The 20,435-nt window shown below is 43.6% G+C and overlaps 1 protein-coding gene across 10 annotated transcripts in view; it reads right to left on the bottom strand.

Annotated features, from left to right (window-relative positions):
- Positions 1-20,435, bottom strand: part of TDP1 (tyrosyl-DNA phosphodiesterase 1) — a 74,094-nt gene that overhangs the window by 51,381 nt on the left and 2,278 nt on the right. For 9 of the 10 annotated variants that reach the window (XR_008618722.1, XR_003682137.2, XM_024130981.3 and 6 more), the window contains 6 exons: positions 17,160-17,716; positions 13,751-13,794; positions 12,529-12,584; positions 10,164-10,260; positions 5,537-5,571; positions 770-862 (listed from right to left, as the gene is read on the bottom strand). Coding sequence is in view for 8 of the 10 variants with exons in the window: in XM_024130981.3 (XP_023986749.1) it covers positions 770-862; positions 5,537-5,571; positions 10,164-10,260; positions 12,529-12,584; positions 13,751-13,794; positions 17,160-17,706 (872 nt within the window). In the remaining 2 variants the exon portion in view is untranslated. The remainder of the gene's footprint in view (positions 1-769; positions 863-5,536; positions 5,572-10,163; positions 10,261-12,528; positions 12,585-13,750; positions 13,795-17,159; positions 17,717-20,435) is intronic. The other variant, XM_024130984.3, reaches the window with a different exon arrangement.

Raw genomic sequence — 20,435 nt, 5'->3', positions numbered from 1 at the left:
TCCTGGATTAGAGGTTCACTCACGAGAGTAGTTTTGGATGAGGAACATGACAGATGACTTTCTAAACCAGGATACCAAGATGTGAGGCGTTTTTAACATTTCACAAAATAAGAAGAGAAATCATCCTGGGCCAAATAATTTTAAAATTGAGAAATTAACAGGTGGACCAAGAAGCAGATGAAAAGGATGGCTGGAACACATGTGGAGAAGGCAAGAATCAGCAGAGCCATGACAGGATGACTAGGAAATAAAATTACACAAAAAAACTATTTTTAAATATTGGGGGGCTTCCCTGGTGGTGCAGTGGTTGAGAGTCCGCCCGCCGATGCAGGGGACGCGGGTTCGTGCCCCGGTCTGGGAGGATCCCACATGCCGCGGAGCGGCTGGGCCCGTGAGCCATGGCCGCTGGGCCTGCGCGTCCAGAGCCTGTGCTCCGCGATGGGAGAGGCCACAACAGTGAGAGGCCCGCGTACCGCAAAAAAAAAAAAAAAAAAAAAAAAAAAAAAAATGTATGTTTACAGGCATAATAAAGGCAGTTACGGATGATTATGTGCTAAACGGTTAACACCGGCTACCTCAAGAGAGGAACTGGGGGGAGGTAGTAAAAGAATACTATCACTTTTATTTGCATGTGTCTCTTTTCTATGCCATAATTCTGGGTTTTTTCACAATTAAAAAACAGGAGGAAAAGAATAAATCGAATGTTCTCGCTTTTGACCTTTCTCAGCACATACAGTGACCACCAAGAAATGAACAGAACCCTACAAACCCTTGTGTTTTCTGGTGCCAGTCAGCGTGAATGAGGTTGGAGGTGTGTATGACAACCCGGAGGCCTTCTTCGTATAGCAGTAGCATCATTTTCCTTTAAAAACAGAAAAAGGATCAAAAAGCTTAACAGTACTCTCATAATACCTTTCGAATGCAAATACGATAGCTAAAGGAATTCTTTAAACCGTTATTACATTATCCCAACTTTGAACATTTAGTCTTCTTTTCTTCTACACATCATTGTTATCAAAGTCTGCTTAAGTGACAGGTGGAAAACCACCTTCCAAAATGCTGAGTATTTGGTGGTAAATGAACTTTTGCTCCATCCCATCCACGTGGCCAGTCCTGGCACTTTAAACTCCTCCCCACTGTAGTCTGGCTCCTTATTATCTATTCAGCATCACCCATTACTATCAGGGACAACAGGAATCTTCTTGTCCAGTGTTTTCAGAGTATGGTCACAACCTCTTGCTACGCTGTGTCTACCTCGCATTAAAAAAAAACTGCAACAGAATGAATTAGAAACTCAAGAGTATATTGCATATATTTAAGTGCTGGTTCGTGAAACTCTTGTTTCAGCACTGATCAGTACAGACACGTGCAGCAGACTGAAATGACAAACGCGTTTCCTACTGCGGGTTGCAGTTGAAGCTTGAAAGATGCTTCATTTTCAAGAGACTGATCTTTCTTCATACTCTATAGATGCCAGACTTGGCGTGTACTTGGGCTTGAGGTAAGTCTTCCCTTCTCTTCTCCCTTTACTCAGATCAGCCCTAGAGATTCCCTTCTTTCCCATGGGGCTTCCCCAGTCATCAGATTATTTCTCTTAGTTTAATTCCAGTGAGAGGGAGGGAACAGGACAGATAAGAGCTTTCCATCTGAAGCTGGAAGACCTAAGTACCAGTGTTTATCAGTTAGAAGCCATAGGACCCTACGTAAGTCATTTAATATCTCTGAGTCGTTTCATGTCCCCTGAGCCTTGGCTTCACTTGTAGCATGAAGGATCAACCCCCGTGTTCACTTCACAGGGCTGATGTGAGAATGAAATGCAGTACGTGTTTTGTTAAATGTGAAACACTCCAGGTGTACATTCCCTCTACTGCTTCCATGCCTTGCTTTACTTTGCCATCTACTTTTGTATGATTCTTGGCCTCCCGATGGTTTTCTAATTATTTCAGGAACCTAAATTCTCTCTTCCCTAACTAGAGATTCACTCAAGGCAGTAACTCTACCTTATTTCTATGGAGGCCAAAATGCTACTTAACATTTACTGATGGAAGTCAGTTTACACGTGGGAAAAAAATGAACCACTGGTTCTCTCAAATAAACAACATCCCAAATACTACCTCGACAGAATGGGGTTATTAGCATTAAAAAATACAGAAAAGACTATACAAACAGAGAATGAGATTTGGCTCTTGCCAGAATGAGAATTTAACCCAAGCTGGCAAATGGTAAATTAATGCAAAGCTGGAGAAGTGACAGCTGTTGAGCCAATCTTCTTTCCATGTATGAGATGTGCGCCCTGAAATCTGGGCAAATTTACATACACAGTTGCCAAATTAGTAGCTGTAATTAAGAATAAGCCAGTTACGAATTCATGATTTAACTTTTACAAATATTTCCATTAGTTAAGGCATCAATTAACAGGAAAACCATGCACTAATGTCAGTGAATCCTATCAAACAGCATTGAGAACTAATCTAAGGGGAGTCATATTAAACTTTTCATAGACAAAATGTATGTCCCAATAAGGTCAGAGTTAAAAATGGATAAAACATATAAAGAAATGAGGTCTTCCCTGAAGAATACTGACCTGCATATTATCTATTAAGCTATGGGGGTGGCAGAAGGGACATTTCCCCTATTTGAAGCTGTTCCTGCACAGGGGGAAGGCAAGCTAATGTCTGTGGAGCATTTATGTACCAGGCACCACTTTAGAAGCCTCACAGAATGCTAGTACACTAAACCCCACCCAATCCAGAGGAGGCGCTATCATTCCCATTTTACAACTGCAGAATCCGTGGCTAGGAGAGGTCATGGGGACTATCCAGCTCCCCGCGTGAACCAGGAGCAGCGCTTATTTGGATCACACATGTTGGATCCTCCTCTCACTGTGCACGGCTTCCCTTGGGCTTGACAGGGCCGCAGCTACTTCATGCTACTGGGGCAGGAGTGGGTCACATGGAGGGGAGGCCCTGCTACAGCCCGAAGAGGAGAGAGACTCATCCTGCAGTCTGCACGGCCACATCTGACGCTTCCCTCCCCCTGTGGATTCTCAGGGCCATGGAGGTGCCTTTGCTTCCAGCTCTGGGGGCCACCAAAGAGCTTCAGCATTCTAAAGCACTATGAGATAAGCCCCGGGACTGCACAGCATCCTGGAAGCAGGGATGGAGCATGTTCACTGTCTCTAAGAGGACCATGAGCTCCTGGAGGATGGGGCTGCATCTGGTCACTTCCAGATGCTCCGCAAGTAGTACGTGGTCACCACCCGCAGGCTGACCAAGTGTGACCCCGGAGACTCCTTCAGAGTTACTGCGGCAGCTCCACTCTGTTGGGGGTGGGGGGACGCGTTCACACCTGTCACCAGGAGCTGGAAGGCTTTCCTTCTTTCCTAGCTCATGTGTTTGTCTTGCCTCTCTCACCCAAAGACTAAAGGCTGGAAGGACAAAAACCACTATGTCTCAAAGCACTTTACATCCCCTCGAGCTGTGCTTCAAGAATATAATAGATATTTAATGAATAACTCTTAAAATAATTTAAAATGAACAACTGAAAGTAATTCCAAGGCATGAGTTCAATCTCCGACAAAATACTGGCATTTTAACAAAATGTAAACTACACACATACTACAGAGTGGGGAAAGGGTCTATCATTACTTCCCTAGGCACTTTCAACTCTAAATGAGGAACTCTGCTGGGTTTAACCTGCAAAATACATGTGTTGGAGGCGAAGGAAGAATGGACTTGCAAAGCGTGTGTGGAAACAGACTTAATTTTAGCAGTGAGGAAACAACAAAAGTAAATTAAGAACTTAAGCAAAAATAAACAGTTCTAGTCCTGTCTCCAACAGTGGCTGGAGGAAAACTGTCTACCTATTTGGGGCCTCTAGTCTATAAAATGAAGACAAAGGACCAAGTAATTTTTTTGAATAGCATTAAAAAAAAAAAAAAAGGATAGCCCCACCCCCCTCAAATGCCACTGTGTCAGATCTGGGCCAGCCCAGCACTCAGTCCCTCCACCCACCCAGGCTCTCCTATGACTCGCTAGCATATTAAGTGCAGTGTGAAAGTGCCCAAGAAACGCTGGCTGCGGGCACAGAACGTGTGCCCTGCACAGGAACCCCACACTGCAGGTCTAGCAAATCATGCCCAGGATCCAAAACAGAGCTTGCTGAATGTATTCTGGAATCAGTAAGGTATTTCGGCTAGGGTTCCAGCTAAGGGCGGGGGACAAGGATCCATCTGGTGCAACGCTTTACTGGCAGAATCTCTACGCAGGACGGCTGACTACTACTGCCGCCATCAGCGTCTCCCACGGTGGTGCAGCTGCAGGAGCCTAAGATGCTGACTCAGCCTATTCAGTGCTATTTTGTATCCTTTGCTGAAATTAGCATTCTGTGAGCTCTGTGCCTGATATTCCAGCTAGGTAGGTGCTTGAGGTCATTCTCAACAACCCTCCATTACACTAAAGTTACTAATTAGGGGTGGTTGGTAAATGCAGCAACATTTACACAAGAGCACCTAAAACCAGATAATGTATGCTTGATAGGTATCCTTTCACAAAGTGGCTCAGTGCTTTCTGCTCTGGTTTCTTTCTGGAGACAGACTGGCAAAATATAGCTTTAAGCTTACAAAGAGAATGATGAACATATGCCCTCGTTTTTGGCATGATATCAGGAAAACAGTGGTCACTGCAAGACTCGGGGCAAACACTTCCTCTCATGAGATTCCTTGTTGCCTTAGGGACAGATACCCAAAGGGACATGCCTGAAGCAGCAGGCTACCTGTTTCCACTGCTGGTCTAGAAGAAAGATAAGGCTTTGTCACACTCTTTTGAGTGTGACATATTTCTAGAGAAATATGATTTACAAAAATACTGAAATCGAGGCAACCATGTCTTATTCTTTTCTCAGCTAGAGAACAATTATGTAAAAGGGCTCCAATAAACAGTAAGACTCAAATAAAACGGGAGTCAAGCTGCTATGTATCAAGTAGGAAGTTAAGAGAAAAGTTTCTCCTGTCTGTCGTTTGCAACATCTCAGAAATTATCCTGAGAGAATTTTCTGAGATGTCTTGAAGCAGGGACAGGTACCAGCCTCTCAAGATGACAACTTCTTGTAAAACAGTTTTTCTTTCGATCACAGCACAGAGTTGACCCAACAATATTCTATTTGATGCAACTCAGAATCTTATAAAATTCACAAGACCTTCTTTAAAGTGGTGGAATCCACAGGCATGTGACTACCGCACATACAGTCATGCGTAACCGCGGACCACAATCTATCCCCCTCAGTCGGCTATAATGAACGCCCTCAAGAGAAAGCAGAAACCGCATCACAGATTCAGACTTTCATGTCCAGAGCCAGAATCCTGGTACTTGGTCTTAAGGCTGTTCAGAAACAACTCCTTTTCCTCTGCTTCCTAATTGATAGCTTTTCCCCCAGCAAAATCATCACATGTGGGTCCCTCTAAGGGCGATTTCTGAAGAGCATCCTTTGATCTATTAAACTCATATCCTCCCTCCCCCATTTCATAAAAATTGCTTACGTGTGGTGTGTTCCAAATGCAATATCCAACTTTGCCTAGGATAAAAAAAGAGGTCAAGTTACTTGTTTTTTAAAGACTCAATAATATCCCTATCTATTGAAAATTAAATTAGAAAAGATTCAGGTCAACTTTTTGTTGTTTTTAAAGTTTTTACTGCCCTCTAGTGGACAAGCCCTTGATCGCCAAAACAGCTTTTATTTTTTAATTTTTTTTAAACATTTTTATTGGAGTATAATTGCTTTACAGTGGTGTGTTAGTTTCTGCTTTATAACAAAGTGAATCAGTTATACATATACATATGTCCCCAGATCTCTTCCCTCTTGCATCTCCCTCCCTGGCACCCTCCCTATCCCACCCCTCTAGGTGGTCACAAAGCGCCGAGCTAATCTCCCTGTACTATGCGGCTGCTTCCCATAGTTATCTATTTTACGTTTGGTAGTGTATATATGTCCATGCCACTCTCTCACTTTGTCCCAGCTTTCTTTCCCCTCCCCATATCCTCAAGTCCACTCTCTAGTAGGTGCTGGGTCGTATGGTAGTTTTATTTTTAGTTTTTTAAAGAACCTCCATACTGTTCTCCATAGTAGCTGTATCAATTTACATTCCCACCAACAGTGTATGAGGGTTCCCTTTCCTCTACACCCTCTCCAGCATTTATTGTTTGTAGATTCAAAACAGCTTTTAGAATAGCATCCAGTGAGGTTCATTTTTTTAAAAACTTCTTTTTCATTACCCAGAATGATTCAATACATATTGCATTTTTAATTACAGTAATTAGAAGTGAGAAGCCAGAAAACTAGTAAAAACAAATGGGACTCTATGCAACGTTTTAAAATTAGATATTTGGCTTATACAGAAATACACACAAAAAGTTTTCAAAGCATACGTAAAAGAAACATTGCAAGTGGTGGCAGTATTGAGACATTATGATGTTAAAACTTTTCTTACATTTATAACACAGAAGATGCTGAAAATAAATATATTAAATCCATTTTTCATGTTTTAAAATGATATCTTTACAAACAAATGGGGGGGGTAGGTGGGGAAGTAAAACATTTTATCGAACATCCGGTATAGCAAGACCTTGGTTAGGCCTCAAGATGAAAAAGTTAAAATAAATAGAGACGTCAAGAATAGCTTACCAGCTAGGAATTCTGTATATGGACACAAATCCTATCTTCACAACTCTGTAGGACTTTCGAAAATACTTGAATCTCTATGCCTCATCTTTCTACTCTCTGAAATGAGGGTACTGTTAGGAGATTCAGGGAGTTGTTAGGAATAAATGCGAAAAGTACACATAAAACGCTTAGGAAAAGGAGCTGCACGGGGTAAGCACTCTACAAATGGAAGCAAGTGCTATTAAAATCAAAGCGCCCCCCTGCCCGCTCTCCACAGGTGGGCCTGTCTGCTGGGGGCAGCAATGGGCAACTGGAATACACAGGCGAGGATGACATAGCCCCTGTCTTGGGGATGCTCACGGACAGGTGGCCAAGTTCACTACCCTTGTAAACTCAGTGTTCGGGCTGCTCACAGACTGGCACACGTTTGTGTGGACTGGCCACAGAAGAGTGAGCAGGAAAGCACATTTCATGTCTTTCTTTAAACAAAAAAAATTAACGCAATGTTGTGTTAGTTTCAGGTGTACGGCAAAGTGATTCAGTTATATTGATACATATATATCTCTATTCTTTTTCAGATTCTTTTCCCTTACAGGTTACTACAAAATACTGAGTATAGTTCCCTGTGCCATACAGTAGTTCCTTGTTGGTTATCTATTTTATATATAGTAGTGTGTATATGTTAATCCCAGTATTTCACGTCTTTAAATTACAAAATTAGAATGAAGGCTGCCACTCTGTAAATTGATATTTAGCTCAGAAAAAGCAATGGTCAAAAAACTTGGCTTCTGAGTTTAGTTTTGTGATTTGTTGTGTGCTTTTGGGCAAGTCTAAGCACAAAAGCAAGGATGATAATAATTTCAACAGATAATATTTAATGGGTGCTTCTTTTTGGCAAATGCACCAAATTCTTTGCCCAATAACCCTATGAGATACAGTATTAGTAATTCATTTTAAAGATGAAGAAATGAGGCTTTAAGTGGTTAAGTAATGGGCCCAGAATGACACAGCTAGCGGGCAGAGAGCTGGGTCAGAACCCAGGAAGTCCAAACCTGGACCACCAGGTGTGCAAAATGGGAAAAGTGTCAGCATCCACTTATTCTTTGACTTAACGTGACCCAACTTAGTCAAATGACACTACGTTGCTAAAAAAAATTCAAAAATTCATTTTAAAGAGAAGATATAAAGGCATTTCAATAAGTCAGGATGGGGCAATCACCATGTCCCTCAGACTAGAGCTGCGAACTTACGGAGGCTCTTCACACGAGGTTTGGAAGACAGGGCTCGTTACACCCTCTAGTGGCTGGCCTGAAGCACGCCACTAGGCATGCCACCACCTCTCCTAAACTTTTCAGTACATTTGAAAAACACTTTGTATTTCCATTGATTTTATCGCTGGTTTTCAGGATTCCCGTGTTATTTTATTTTCTGCCCACTATTAGTCTGGTAAGTGCTATCCTACTGAAGTTTAACCTCTTCTGTCTTTGGAAGCAACTGCAAAACAAGGGGATTTTAGGCAACTGCTAAGCAAAGGCATATCTTGTGTAGAAGGTGAGCTGCAAACAGGATGGATAAAGAGATGGAATAATTTAAAAATCCAAGTACATAGAGTACAGTGAGTTACATCACAGGAAAAATGTTGTGAGATGGGTTTAAAATTGATCAGGTTGAGATTTCTCACTGTTTTAATCTTTAAAAAAATACACATACACACATAGATAATATTCTAGAGCTAGAAGAAGTGATAAAATCTGAGTTGGAATTCTTTTACCTTGTATGGATGGAGGAAAAAGGATGTTAGAAGGAAAATGGAAAAGAAAAATAATTAGGTTCTATGTAATTCACTCTTGTCTCTGAACTCCAAGAGCAGAAATCCTGAGCCAATTTCACTAAGCTATTGGCCAGGAGAGAAAAGGGCCATGAAAGAATCATTCATCAAGCTGCTCATGAATGGACTGACCAACTTGCTCAAATAGGAAAAGGTGAATAATACAGCAGCCACTTCAGCACCACCACAGGAAGGAAATCATAAATGTAAACATTTTCTGAATTCCATGCTACCCCCTTGCCTCCCCTCCCCGCCCAGTTTGCCTGCTTCTTACACAAAATGCCACACATAAAAAGATCCTTTCAGACGTGGAGTCTAAAACAATGAGTCCTAAGGAAACTCCAAGACTCACTGGTCACACTGTATTTCCATGAACTGACTGGAAAGTATCAGGACAAAATTATGGGAATATATAAAGAAACAGCCTTTTCGCCTCTTCTCTGCTTTGGTCCCAGCAAACCAAGCCTGTTATGAGACCACTTAACGCCCCTCATCGCACTAGGATCACACGCAGCATACAGCTCGCAAGGTAGTTTTCTAACAGGTCTGCTTCTGATCTATGGGTCTCTCCAGTATTGAGTGATTCTTGTGAAAAAGAACTAAGGGCTATGGGTGAAATGTCAATGTCAGCTAACGTACGTTGGATAAGTTGTCACAATAAAAACTACCAGTTTTAAGCTGCCTTCAGAGAAAGAAACTGCCACTGAATTGAATCCAAAAAACCTGCTCAATAATGCTGAAACCTCCGTTTCCAAAGGGACATGGACAAAATAGATACAACCAGAGGGCTGGCAGGTTGGGGAAAGATAGGGAACCCTTGATATACCAGGTACAACTGAAGAAAGTGAACGCTTGAACCTGAACGAGAAAACTAGGGGGACAAAACAGATGACTTCAGATATGAGAATCACTGACACGTGCAAGGAGATTTAGTCTATGTGGCTCCAGAGCGGGAAAATTAGGACCAACGTAGAAGGCAGAGGAAGAAGATTGTGTGTGTCAACCTGGCTAGGCCACAGCACCCAGATATCTGGTCAGATGTTGCTGTGAAGGTATTTTTTGAGGAGATTAAGGTTTCAATCAGTGGACTTTGAGTAAAGGAGATTACCCTCCAGAATGTTTGTGAGCCTCTGTCAGTCTGTTGAAAAGTGGAAAGGAAATTAAAAAAAAGACTGATCCCCTGCAGGAAGAGGGAATGAGTCTCCAGTCGGTCTTTGGCCTCAAAATGCAACATCAGTGCTTCCTGGGGTCTCCAGCCTGCCCTGCAGATTTTGGACTTGCCACCCTCCACAATCACGTGAGCCAGTTCTTTGAAAAGAAATCTCTCTCTACACACAGACACACAGACACACACACACACACACACACACACACACACACACACACACACACACACACAGACACACACACACACACACCCCCTTACTGGTTCTGTTTCTCTGGAGAACGCTGACTAATTACAGAGATATCAGGTTAACATAAAGGAAGATCTTCAACCATGAGGGCTACCCACAAATAGGATGAGCTACCTCAGGAAGCGTTTAAGCCAAGGCTGGACACGTCTGTTGGTGATGCTGGAGAGAGGATTCCTGCATTAGGTGGGTGGATAGACTCAAGGTCTCAATTTCCTTCCAACTCTCAGACTAAGCATGATCTCGAAGGGCAATAAGTAGCTTACCTGGCAGAGGGCAATGTTTTCATAAGGCTTTGCCTGGGCATGTAGGTGAGCCTTTGCTTCGCGTTTGTCGCCATGCACGAGCAGGACTGGTTTCTTCCTGAAAAAGGGATCAGGAGTATTTAAAATCCATCATTCATGAAGCGGAACTGGCGCCCAGTTAAGGGTCGCTGACCACCGACATCTGTTTCTGGCCTGTGTGGTGACTGAGTATGGGGCCAGCACAGGACAGTGACCGGTTAACCTTCGGTAACTGGTTACCATTATAATGGAGACCCGTGGCCTGAGCCTGAAGCTCTGCTGTGACCTGGAGGGGCTGGGACTCAAGAAAGTCCTCGAGTATTTATCTTCTTTGGTCCAAAAGGGCACATCGTCAGCTCTGTGTTAATATGTTTAAATTCAGATAGACTAAAAGATATACAATCATTGTTGTCTAGTATGATGCTCTTTTCTTTCCCTTCTCTTGGCCCAAACAATAGAGCACTTCCTCACTAGCCGTATGTTAAACCCCTACTGTGAGCAAGGTCCTGTACCAGATGCCCAGGATACAAGTGAAGGGGCCCAGGCCCACAGCATGTAGTTTCACTAATAGGTGGTGATATTTCCATGCAACAGAGCCCAATGCACATTGAAAATGCCCTATTTTTAAATTCAAAAGGACAATATAAAAACATTCTGCAGGAATAGATTAAAAAGGCTTTTAAAGGAACCATGATCTACTCTGGTTAATTCAAAGCGAGATAATCCTTAGAAATCAATATATCTTTATAAGCTCTCCCAACAAAACAAAAATTGGATTTTTCTCCAACAAGCAATCAAGCAAGATGAACAACTTCCACAATTATCAATCACATGCAGAATGATTCTCTGCCACACATGAAGGGACAACACTCAACTAAAAAGAAACAGGACAGAAAACGCACATCCAGGACTGATTCCTAACCCTTAAGCCTGATAGCTTTATTCTAACATGTCAGGTAAAATAAAACTAAGAAACACACCTTCCCGGTTTGTTTCCATTTGGAAAAAATTTTCTATTTTACAACTAGAAACACAGTACAGAGAATAATGTAAGAGATAATCATGCATCTGTTACCTAGAAACAATTCCTGTTATCAGATTACCAGGTCTTTTTAAAAAATAAAAGATTAAACATTATTGACAGAAGTTGAAGTCCTCATTAATTACTTCTGATTTACTGGTGTTCTAAAAACTATCACAAAAAGGCAGTGCGATGGTTAATTTTGTGTGTCAACTTCATTGGGCCCAGGGTGTCCAGATAAAACATTATTTCTGGGTGTGTCTGTGAGGGTGCTTGCGGGGGAGACGACCATTTGAATCGGTGGCTCAACAAAGCAGATCGTCCTCCCTAATGTGGGAGGGCATCATCCAATACTCTGAATAGGCTGGTGAAATTATCTTCTCTCTTGTTTAAGCCACTGTTATTTCTACTTTTCTGTTACATGCAGCTAAAACTAATCTTACGTGTCACAGGTCAAATATGAGCCCTTGAGTGCCAAAGCTGCTTGGGAAATTTCAACAGTATTTTATCTATTAGGATTATTTTTGGCTGTGCCTCGTGGCTTGCAGGATCTTAGTTCCCCAACCAGGGACTGAACCTGGGCCACAGCAATGAAAGCACCGAGTACTAATCACTGGACTGCCAGGGAACTCCCAGCATTTTATCTATTATTAATAATGAAGGTTCCCACAATCTGATGTGCTAAATGCACCATGGACTTTGAGGACCCTGACCACCATTTTCCTGCATGTGTATTCCACCACCTTACTTGCTGTTATGGGATTCTGCCACATCAATGTGTTAGAAATGGGACAGGTGGCATGTCACCATGGGATGCCGTATTTATTTGGTTTGCACTGCCTAATATGAGGCAGACAGACTGAAAACCCATCACTTCCATAATCTGGGTAAGGGAAGGCCCTATGACCCCTGCATTAACTCCTAAGCTACATGAAAAATCACTTGTGAAACAAGAGAGTCTCAAAAAAAGAACAGCATTGATGTGCCCAGTGAAGCATGGCACGCTTATAGGTCGAGAACGCAGGTGGCAGTGACCTTTTCCTCCATATTAACATTGGACCTAAAATTCTTTTATTTGGGTTGAAATTTGTCCTAATCTACTTCTGGATGGAACAGAAGGACACGCTAAAATCTGTATTAGGAAGGTTTGTGATTAGTGAGAATATATCAAAAAATGCCGTTTTCCCAGTATAACTTGTTTTTATGATTTCAATAATTCCAAAAGAAATATTCAAAGAAGATGCACGGCAGCTGCCTGAGAAACACAAATCTTGTGTTTCAAGGCTGCATGACAGTTATGACGTCATCCAGCACTGTGGAACTCACCTGAACTCTGGTGGATACTGTTTTACGAGCCAGTCCACATCAAAGCAGTAGTTAAACTGGATGGGGGGAAGAAAAGAAGTCATGGGCAATTCAGAAAAGCGGTCTATAAGGAGAAGTGTTTGGTTATTGAATTCAAAGAAACTCTAATGATGAACTACATATATTATGTATAAACATGGACAATTTGCTGCAATACTCATAAACAAACCTAAAATACATCTTGAAGGGAATACACCATTCAAAGGTTCTGAATTAGTGCAGGAGTGCCTGAGAAAACAGAAAATTACCTCTGCATGCTTTGGCAGCATTTGCATTTGTAAACTGAGTCTTTTTACATTATTTCTAAGAGTCCTCTGATTAATGGGGCTTATAAATTTATCCCTTTTCCCCTAGATGATTATAAAAAGGACTTTTGGAAAAGAACATTTCCTTTCAGCCTAACTAATGAGCTAGCTTTGTAAACAGGCAGCTGCGACTGGACATTCACTAGGCTTACGACAATGACATCTCGATTACAGGTTCTGGACTAGACTTACCCACAGGGGTCCTCCCCAGGCCTGGGTAATCCTGGACCTCCTCCTGGACATACTGACTCAATCTAGCCAGGAGAACACACACAAATTCACCCCACGTTCCATCTGGAGACCAGGATTCCCGCCGCCGAGCAGAACATGGAGCACACAAAAAGCTTTGCCTTCTTTAGGCACAAGACCTTGTTCTATTTGCTGGAGAGCCTGGCACATTAAGGTGATTTATCAACGCAAAGGGACCAGCTCTGTCAGGCAGGAGAGCTGCCAATCAAACATGTCAATCAAACATGCAGACGTACCCACATCCATAACTTCTACTCACTTCTCTTTGGAGGGTGTAGGAAATTTCTCATTTACTTCTCTAAATCAAATCAAACTTGACATGGCCTTCACCTCTCTACCCACTCCCAGGGAGTTGCACCAGAGTCCTGTGAGACTATTAGTGTCCCAAAGAGAAGTCCCTCAGGTTGGAATTTCCAGAGTGACTTCCTGGCCAGTCCTTATGGCCCAATCGAGAGTCAGAAGCCCCAGTGATCGTGCATCCACGTTCCAGGCTGATGGATCCCACAACCGCGGCGTTTGGTGCCAGCCTCCAGGTAAGCGCCATCTCAGGGGCCCTGCATAGGACCCACTGCTCACTTTCTTACAGAGTTATTTGCCCCTTCCGTCCAAAGAAAAAACTGTGAACTCACCTGAGCTGAAGAAACAAGTGTCCCAAAGAGAGGAGATAAGATATCTGGGGAGACAAAACATTTATATCTAATTCATATTTTCGATAAAGACTACCTAATAATAATAATAACAACTGACTTATTAAATAGTCACTGGCGAGAATTTGGCTTAGAAAATGATGCACTGAAAAGGTACTACAAGGCTAGACTTTAACGTTCCACAAAATTCAAGAGAAAATTTCCCTGGGCTATTTAATAATATTTATTATGTATCAGTATTATTTAACCAAACATAATGGAAAATCAAGATCTACCACTTCAGTACTGGATGACTGGGCAAGTTTACAAACTGCCAATAAGGACAATAACGATGCGTGTCCTTCCTCTTTCCAGATCTCTTAATTTTTTACTTCCTTCAAGTACTCATTGAAGTCTCTCGCCAGGAAACCTCCCCACTCTGGGACTAGCCAGACAGCTCGCTGGAGCCTGAGGGCTCTTGCTTCCCGTGGAGGGAGGGCAGAGGCCCCCGCAGCTCCAAGCTCATATTTCTAGCACCCAGGTCATCTCTAAGGAAGGCCCACCTTGCACCCACTCAGGCTTTACTTCAGAGAAAACAGAAAGCCATGTCTCTGCATCCTGAGAGGAAGCACACAACCCTCATCGCCACCACCGATTATAACAGCCTCACTTGGACAGGACCCATGGGGTGCCAGGCCCTGGTCCTGGTCCTTTCCACGTGTTAACTCTCACTCCCCGCAGCCATTTTCTGTCCATGGGGGGGGTCTGTCGTTGCCATGCTGTAGACGGGGAGTCTCTCCTTAGGGGGCCACCCGTGGCCACACAGCTGGGGACAGGTGGGGTTGGGACTTGAACACAGTCTGACTCCAGCACTTCCGCTCTAACCACCAAGCCAACCCTGAGGGTTCAGACTGGGCTCGTTCACTTACGTGACCCATATTTATTGAGCGCCTCCTGTCTTCCAGACATGGAGATAAATGCCAGGGTACAAAGATTCTAAAAGAACGAAAAAGTCCTCTAAGGAAGTTCTTACCTTAAAGGGAGAGTTGCACAATCAAGAGAGAAACTGCAACGTGGTGGCCCCATTTTGCCCTCATTGGCACTGCTCCTTCTACCTTTCTAAATTTTATCCATTTTTCAAGGCCCATCTGAGGTCCCTCTTCCTCCATGAGATCTTGTAAACAACCTACAGTTATGGCCTTTGCTGGAGTGGTACACCAAACGCTTAAGAGCATGCATTCTGATGCTGGAATGCCTGGATTCAAATCCCAGTTCTACCATCTGCCAGCTCTATGACCCTGGGCAGGCTATTTAACTTCTCTGCAGATCGGTCACCTATCCGAGGAGGACAACTGCAACATCTACTCATAAGGCTGTTTTGAGGATTAAAGGAGATAATCCATATAAAAGCTCCTATCATGTTACCTCTCCTTCTTCCATATCTTGGTGCTAAAAGCCAGTCTTTATCACTTTATTATATACAGCAAAACCTTGCATAGTTCTCTATTTCCTGTTTCAATCTCTCTCAAATAAAATGAAACACTGAGATCTATCTTATATTTCTGCAAAGCACCTAGACATTTGCAAAAAGGAAAGATAAACACCTTGTAGAATCAAATTCTTTATAGTATGGAATTAAATATACCAACATTTATACATCACGTTAAAAGGTAATTATACATTGGATATATAATTAAAACACTATTAACAGTGAACACAATCTATTCTTGAATGTGGGCAAGAAACGTAATGTGAAATAAGAGTGACAACGTTTATTTTGTGTATCTGCCATATGAATATACTATGCCGGGCACTTCATGTGTTATCTCTCTTTTTTCTGAATCCCCAGTTTAAAGGTGAGTGAACTGAAATTTTGAAGAATGTTAGGTCCTTTGTTAATTACCAACACAGCAAGCAGGTGGTGAGGCCCTGTGTCTGGGATTCTAGGGGCCCTGCCGTTCTCTCAAAGGAAACCCTTGTTTCCTCTCTGCATGCAAAGCTTTTGACACCAAGTGCAGCAGGAGGTGGGGGGGCGTTCCACACAGACCGATCCTCCATGGACACCAGCTGCGCGTCCTACAACTGAATTCAATTCTGACACCATCCACCCGGAGGTGGCATCAGACCCCAAAGGACTGCCCCCACCTCAGATGCCAGTCACAAGCCCGGACCCCCTGTGCTTCTGACCGACCAGCTATAAATTGGGGGTTGCCACCATCCCCTCCGCGGGCTCGATAATTTGCTGCAAGGCCTCACAGAACTCAGAAAAGCACTTTCCTCGCTAGATTACCAGTTTATTATAAAAGGATACAACTCAGGAAGAGCCAGATGAAGAGATGCACAGGGCGAGGTATGGGGGACAGGGCGTGGCCATGCCCTCTGCAGGCGTGCCACGGCTCAGCACCTCCTCGCCGGCACCAACCTGGAGGCTCTGTGAACCCTTCCAGTGAGGGGTCTTTTACGGAGGCTTCATTACACAGGCAAGACTGACTAAATCAGTGGCCCTTAGCGGTGAACTCGACCTCCAGCCCCTCTGCCCTCCCCGGAGGTGGAGGTTAGGGCTGAAAGTTCCAGCTTTAATCACCGGGCTGGTTCCCCAGGCAACCAGCAGCCCCCTTCCTAGGGGCTTTCCGAAAGTCATCGCATTAACATACACTCCACTCCGGTGTGGATGGAAGGAGCTTGTTAGGAATAACAACAGATGCTCCTTTCACCTTTCATTACCTTGGAGCTATTTCAGGAACCTGGGACAAAAACCAAAACCAAACCCCAACTATAACGGGAGTGAAGACCAAATATCTGTATACATCACAATATCCCACAGATACCCCCTGGGGACTAGCCACAGCAACCAAAAATCAGGGCACTCTTGTTTTGCTTCTGCGCCAGGAACCAAAACCAGGCTTGCAAGCAACGGTTCTCAAACTTGATTGGGCTTGTTAAAGGAGATTGCAGGGCCAGGCTCCCAGAGCCTGGTGCCGGGAATCTGAAGAGGAGGCCGAGAATTTGCACGTTCAACAAGCTTCAGGTGGTGCTGACGCTGCTGGTCCAGGGACCAAAGAGAACCACCGCTGTCAAGGGCTGGCTACTTGGTTAATAAAGTGTCAGCGGCCGAGTTTAACCTTTAAATTACAAGTTAAGTAATTCTAAGCACTGTGCAAGGGGTGCCAGCAGGGTGACCTACAGGGCTCTAGGAGACACCCGCTGGCTTCCTGACCTAAGCAAACAGTTTGCTGTCAAACAAATGCATCTGCTTGTCAAAATGGGTTTTTTTCCCCCCTGAGAGAAGTTCAGAGGGTTCTTAGAGATCCCTTCTAGGCTGCCCTCCTGTTTTTCGAGGGGGAGCCCCACAAGTGCAGCTCCCGGACCCCCAGCTTCGCTCTGCAGCTCCCGGACCCCCGGCTTCACTCACCCCTGATGTGGAGGGCTCCCAAGTTATACTTTGGCTTAATTCCGGAGACTCTAGTGAGGTAAAATTGGAAGGGGTCCCCTTTACCCAGCATGCCCCAGATGTCCTGGCCTTGCCCTGACGTTTCAAGCCCGTGGCCGGCCGAGGGGCTGTGACGCCCAGCTCCCGGGACAGCACCGTCTCTGGGAGAAGGGAGGCCTTTCTCCTCGTTGACCCCCGTGTCCTTAGCCTGCTTCCGCTGTGTCTCCGGTGGCAGCTCATCCTCACTGCTGGAGAGGCACCAGCCCAGGTCTTCCTGGGGACCGCCCTTCTGCCTTTTGGCAGGTGAAGCTTCTGAAACGGAGTCTGTGTTACTGAATTGCACGGGTGCGATCTTCCTCCTGCGGGCAGCTTTCCGAGCCTCGCAACACGTGTACTTTGGCTCACTGGCTGCTCCCTGCTCAGCGTGCGGGAGAAGAGAGGTAGATGGCTCGTCCGGTCTTGGCTTTTCCTCCTCACTTTCATCACTACTGGATATCGTCCACCTCCCATAATTGCCTTCCTGAGACATTACACTTCCTCTGGAAATGAAAGGTGGAAATGTCGTTATTTCCCATCCACCAGGCCACCGGCACACTCATTCTCTTGCTCTCAAATCCCGTGTCCTGAGCTTCTAGGACACATACAGCACACCTGACACTTAACCAGATGCCAAGACGTGTCCCTAACATCAGCTGCTCTATGGGTGTTCACGGCACATCCCCACAATCTGCCGTGAGAACTTGGCAAATAAAGTGATGGTGAAAATCCTGCTCACCTTCTGCTTCTCTCCCTTAGTCTTTCCACCTAGACCTTGTTCTCAAATGCCTGAGGAAATGGAGTTGAGCCAAAGTCCAAAACAAAAAGGTCCACTCTTAGCCCTGAAGCTTCCAGCAGGTGTTTGGGGTTAAGGTCAGTTTAAGGAATTTCAGGAGTAATGCTGACTATGCTCATATTTTTAAGGTCAAATTGGAATTTATCACCTATTCCTCACCCAGGTATGGGAGCCCAAAGGACTTCAGGGACTACTTCTTACTCCCCCAAGATAAGCTACTTACCATAAAGCTTAACAAAATCCTCAAGACAGTATCAGATGATCAATTCTATATATACATTATCTAGGGATGCTTCCATGAGGACCCAACTGACTTAATGATTATCTAATCCTAAATCAAACCACGAAAACCTGCAGAGAAAGAACTTGTACTAAAGCAAAACGTTACTTTGTTTTCTAAACCACACAGTTTAACTTCCACTTTCTTGCTCTCAAGAGGAAAACAGATGAAACTTTAGCTTTTCTCACCTACAAAATGTCACCAATTCAAGGGTAAAGGGCTATCTAAGTAGATTTCCCAAAAACTAAAGAACAGTTCCTTAGTGTGATTAAAAAAAAAAAATACACTTTAGTACAAGACCCAGAGGAAAATTACAGGACTCAAGAGTCGGCTCACATTGTGGACACAGTGTCTACACGACTGCTCTAGAGCGTAAGCAGGACCTGTTATGAGTGCTGATATAGGACAGACTGCAGCATGACCCCCACTCCTTAAAAAAGGCTAAATTCTGCACTGAAAGACTTGCAAATGAATATACTTTCATGTTCCAAGCTAAAAAGTATATATTTTTTAAGGTATCTATCTTTGCACAACTTCTCACCTTTTTCAATTAATGACCAAGCCAGTTAAGGTTTCTCCTGTAAATTACACATTTCAAGGAGCTTTTAAGCAGAGTGCATCTAAACAATAATTTGACTCGTTCTTCACGGCCCAGGGTCACTATTAAGCCCACCTGGCATGGACAGTGTTTTGCAGCTGTAGGGACCACAGATGGATGGAGACACTTGCTCCTGTAATAGGGGGGCCCTAGACTCTGCCTAGGTCTTGTTTTCTAAAAGTTCTCTGTCCTTTCCCCCTGTGTTCAGCCCACTTCTAGGGGCTGTTTGAACTCTGAGTAGGTTTTTCCCCCTAAATTGTTTCTAATCTGAAAAGGGTTAAGACACCAGATAATCAAGCTTGTTGGAACTGTATTGTTACAGTTAACAGGATCTGAGAACCAGGTTTTCCCATGAAAGAGGTTAAGACAGACTTACTACTTAACACCTACTTAAACAGCTCAGTTTTTTTTTTGTTTTGACTGGTTTTTTAAAACTTAAGTTCCCTTAGTGTTCTAGAGTCTGGAGACTGCTATCACAATTCACTTTGAAGGAGCCATTTTGTTAGTTTGTGACTGAAAAATTATTTAAGAACAAAAGAACCATCTTTGGAAAAACTACTAGGCTGTAAGCTCTAGCTTCCATTGAATTCTAAAGCTAAGCACTAAGTAATAGAATCTTCGACTGAGATTCCTCAGGCTGTTCTCCCTAGATTCCTGCCCCATCCTAAAGCAAAGAGAGGGTCTCAGAGTTTTTAGGTGAAAAAAGGGTTCAGCTCCCAGCCTGAGAAAAGGAGCTATATGCAGACCTTAGAGATCACCACCACCCTGCTTCCCAGATCAATTACATATAAATAAAATGGAATTCAAAAATCCTGAGAACTCTAAAAGGAAAATATTTATTCGTCTTTAGTGACTGTGTGAGGTATTTAGGAGATTTCTAAATTTTTCAGTTTTATCATTATCTACACTTTCTAGAACCACATGTGGGGTGGGGGAGGGGAGGACGACAGAGAATTCCCTCCAAAAAAGGACAAGTGGGTAAAAAAATAAAGCTTTGAAAAAGACATTTCCTAGGGAAAAAAAAAAAGTTTTTGTCTGCTCTATACATGGTTTAAATTTTGGATCTACTCGCAATCCAAAATATGCCTGAGATTATTTACCAATTAAAGGCAAAAAAACCTTTGTAATATGCTAATAAAACTGTAACAAATCATTAAGCCTAGCAGGTTACCAGCCTCTCTATGCAGTCAAGGCGCTTAGCCTGTTCAAGAGGAGCTGTTGATAAACACCAAGATTAACCAGCAACTGATTCTACTTTGGAGGACTGGATCTGGTCTCAGGATCAGAATTTCATTTCTCTCTCACACAGGCCCAGATTCTCTGCATTCTCAGACAGCTTTCATACTCAAGTCATATAGCTTTACAAGGACAGAACCTAAGTGTTTTCCTTCAATTGTTTGTTCACGGTTTGTCTTCCCTGGGCAGTGTCTTGTACAGCACAGGTCTAACACCACACTCTGGGTAAGTGGTGACACCAGGATCAGAATTACAACACAGGTGGGCTGACTCTGAGAGCTGACATTCAGTGGGTCAGCAAAGTGCAGTATT

This window comes from Physeter macrocephalus, chromosome 11 (assembly GCF_002837175.3).
Source record: "Physeter macrocephalus isolate SW-GA chromosome 11, ASM283717v5, whole genome shotgun sequence".
Lineage (NCBI taxonomy): Eukaryota > Metazoa > Chordata > Mammalia > Artiodactyla > Physeteridae > Physeter > Physeter macrocephalus.
The sequence above is the reverse complement of the archived record's forward strand: the minus strand, read 5'-3'. Positions and strand labels throughout refer to the sequence as shown.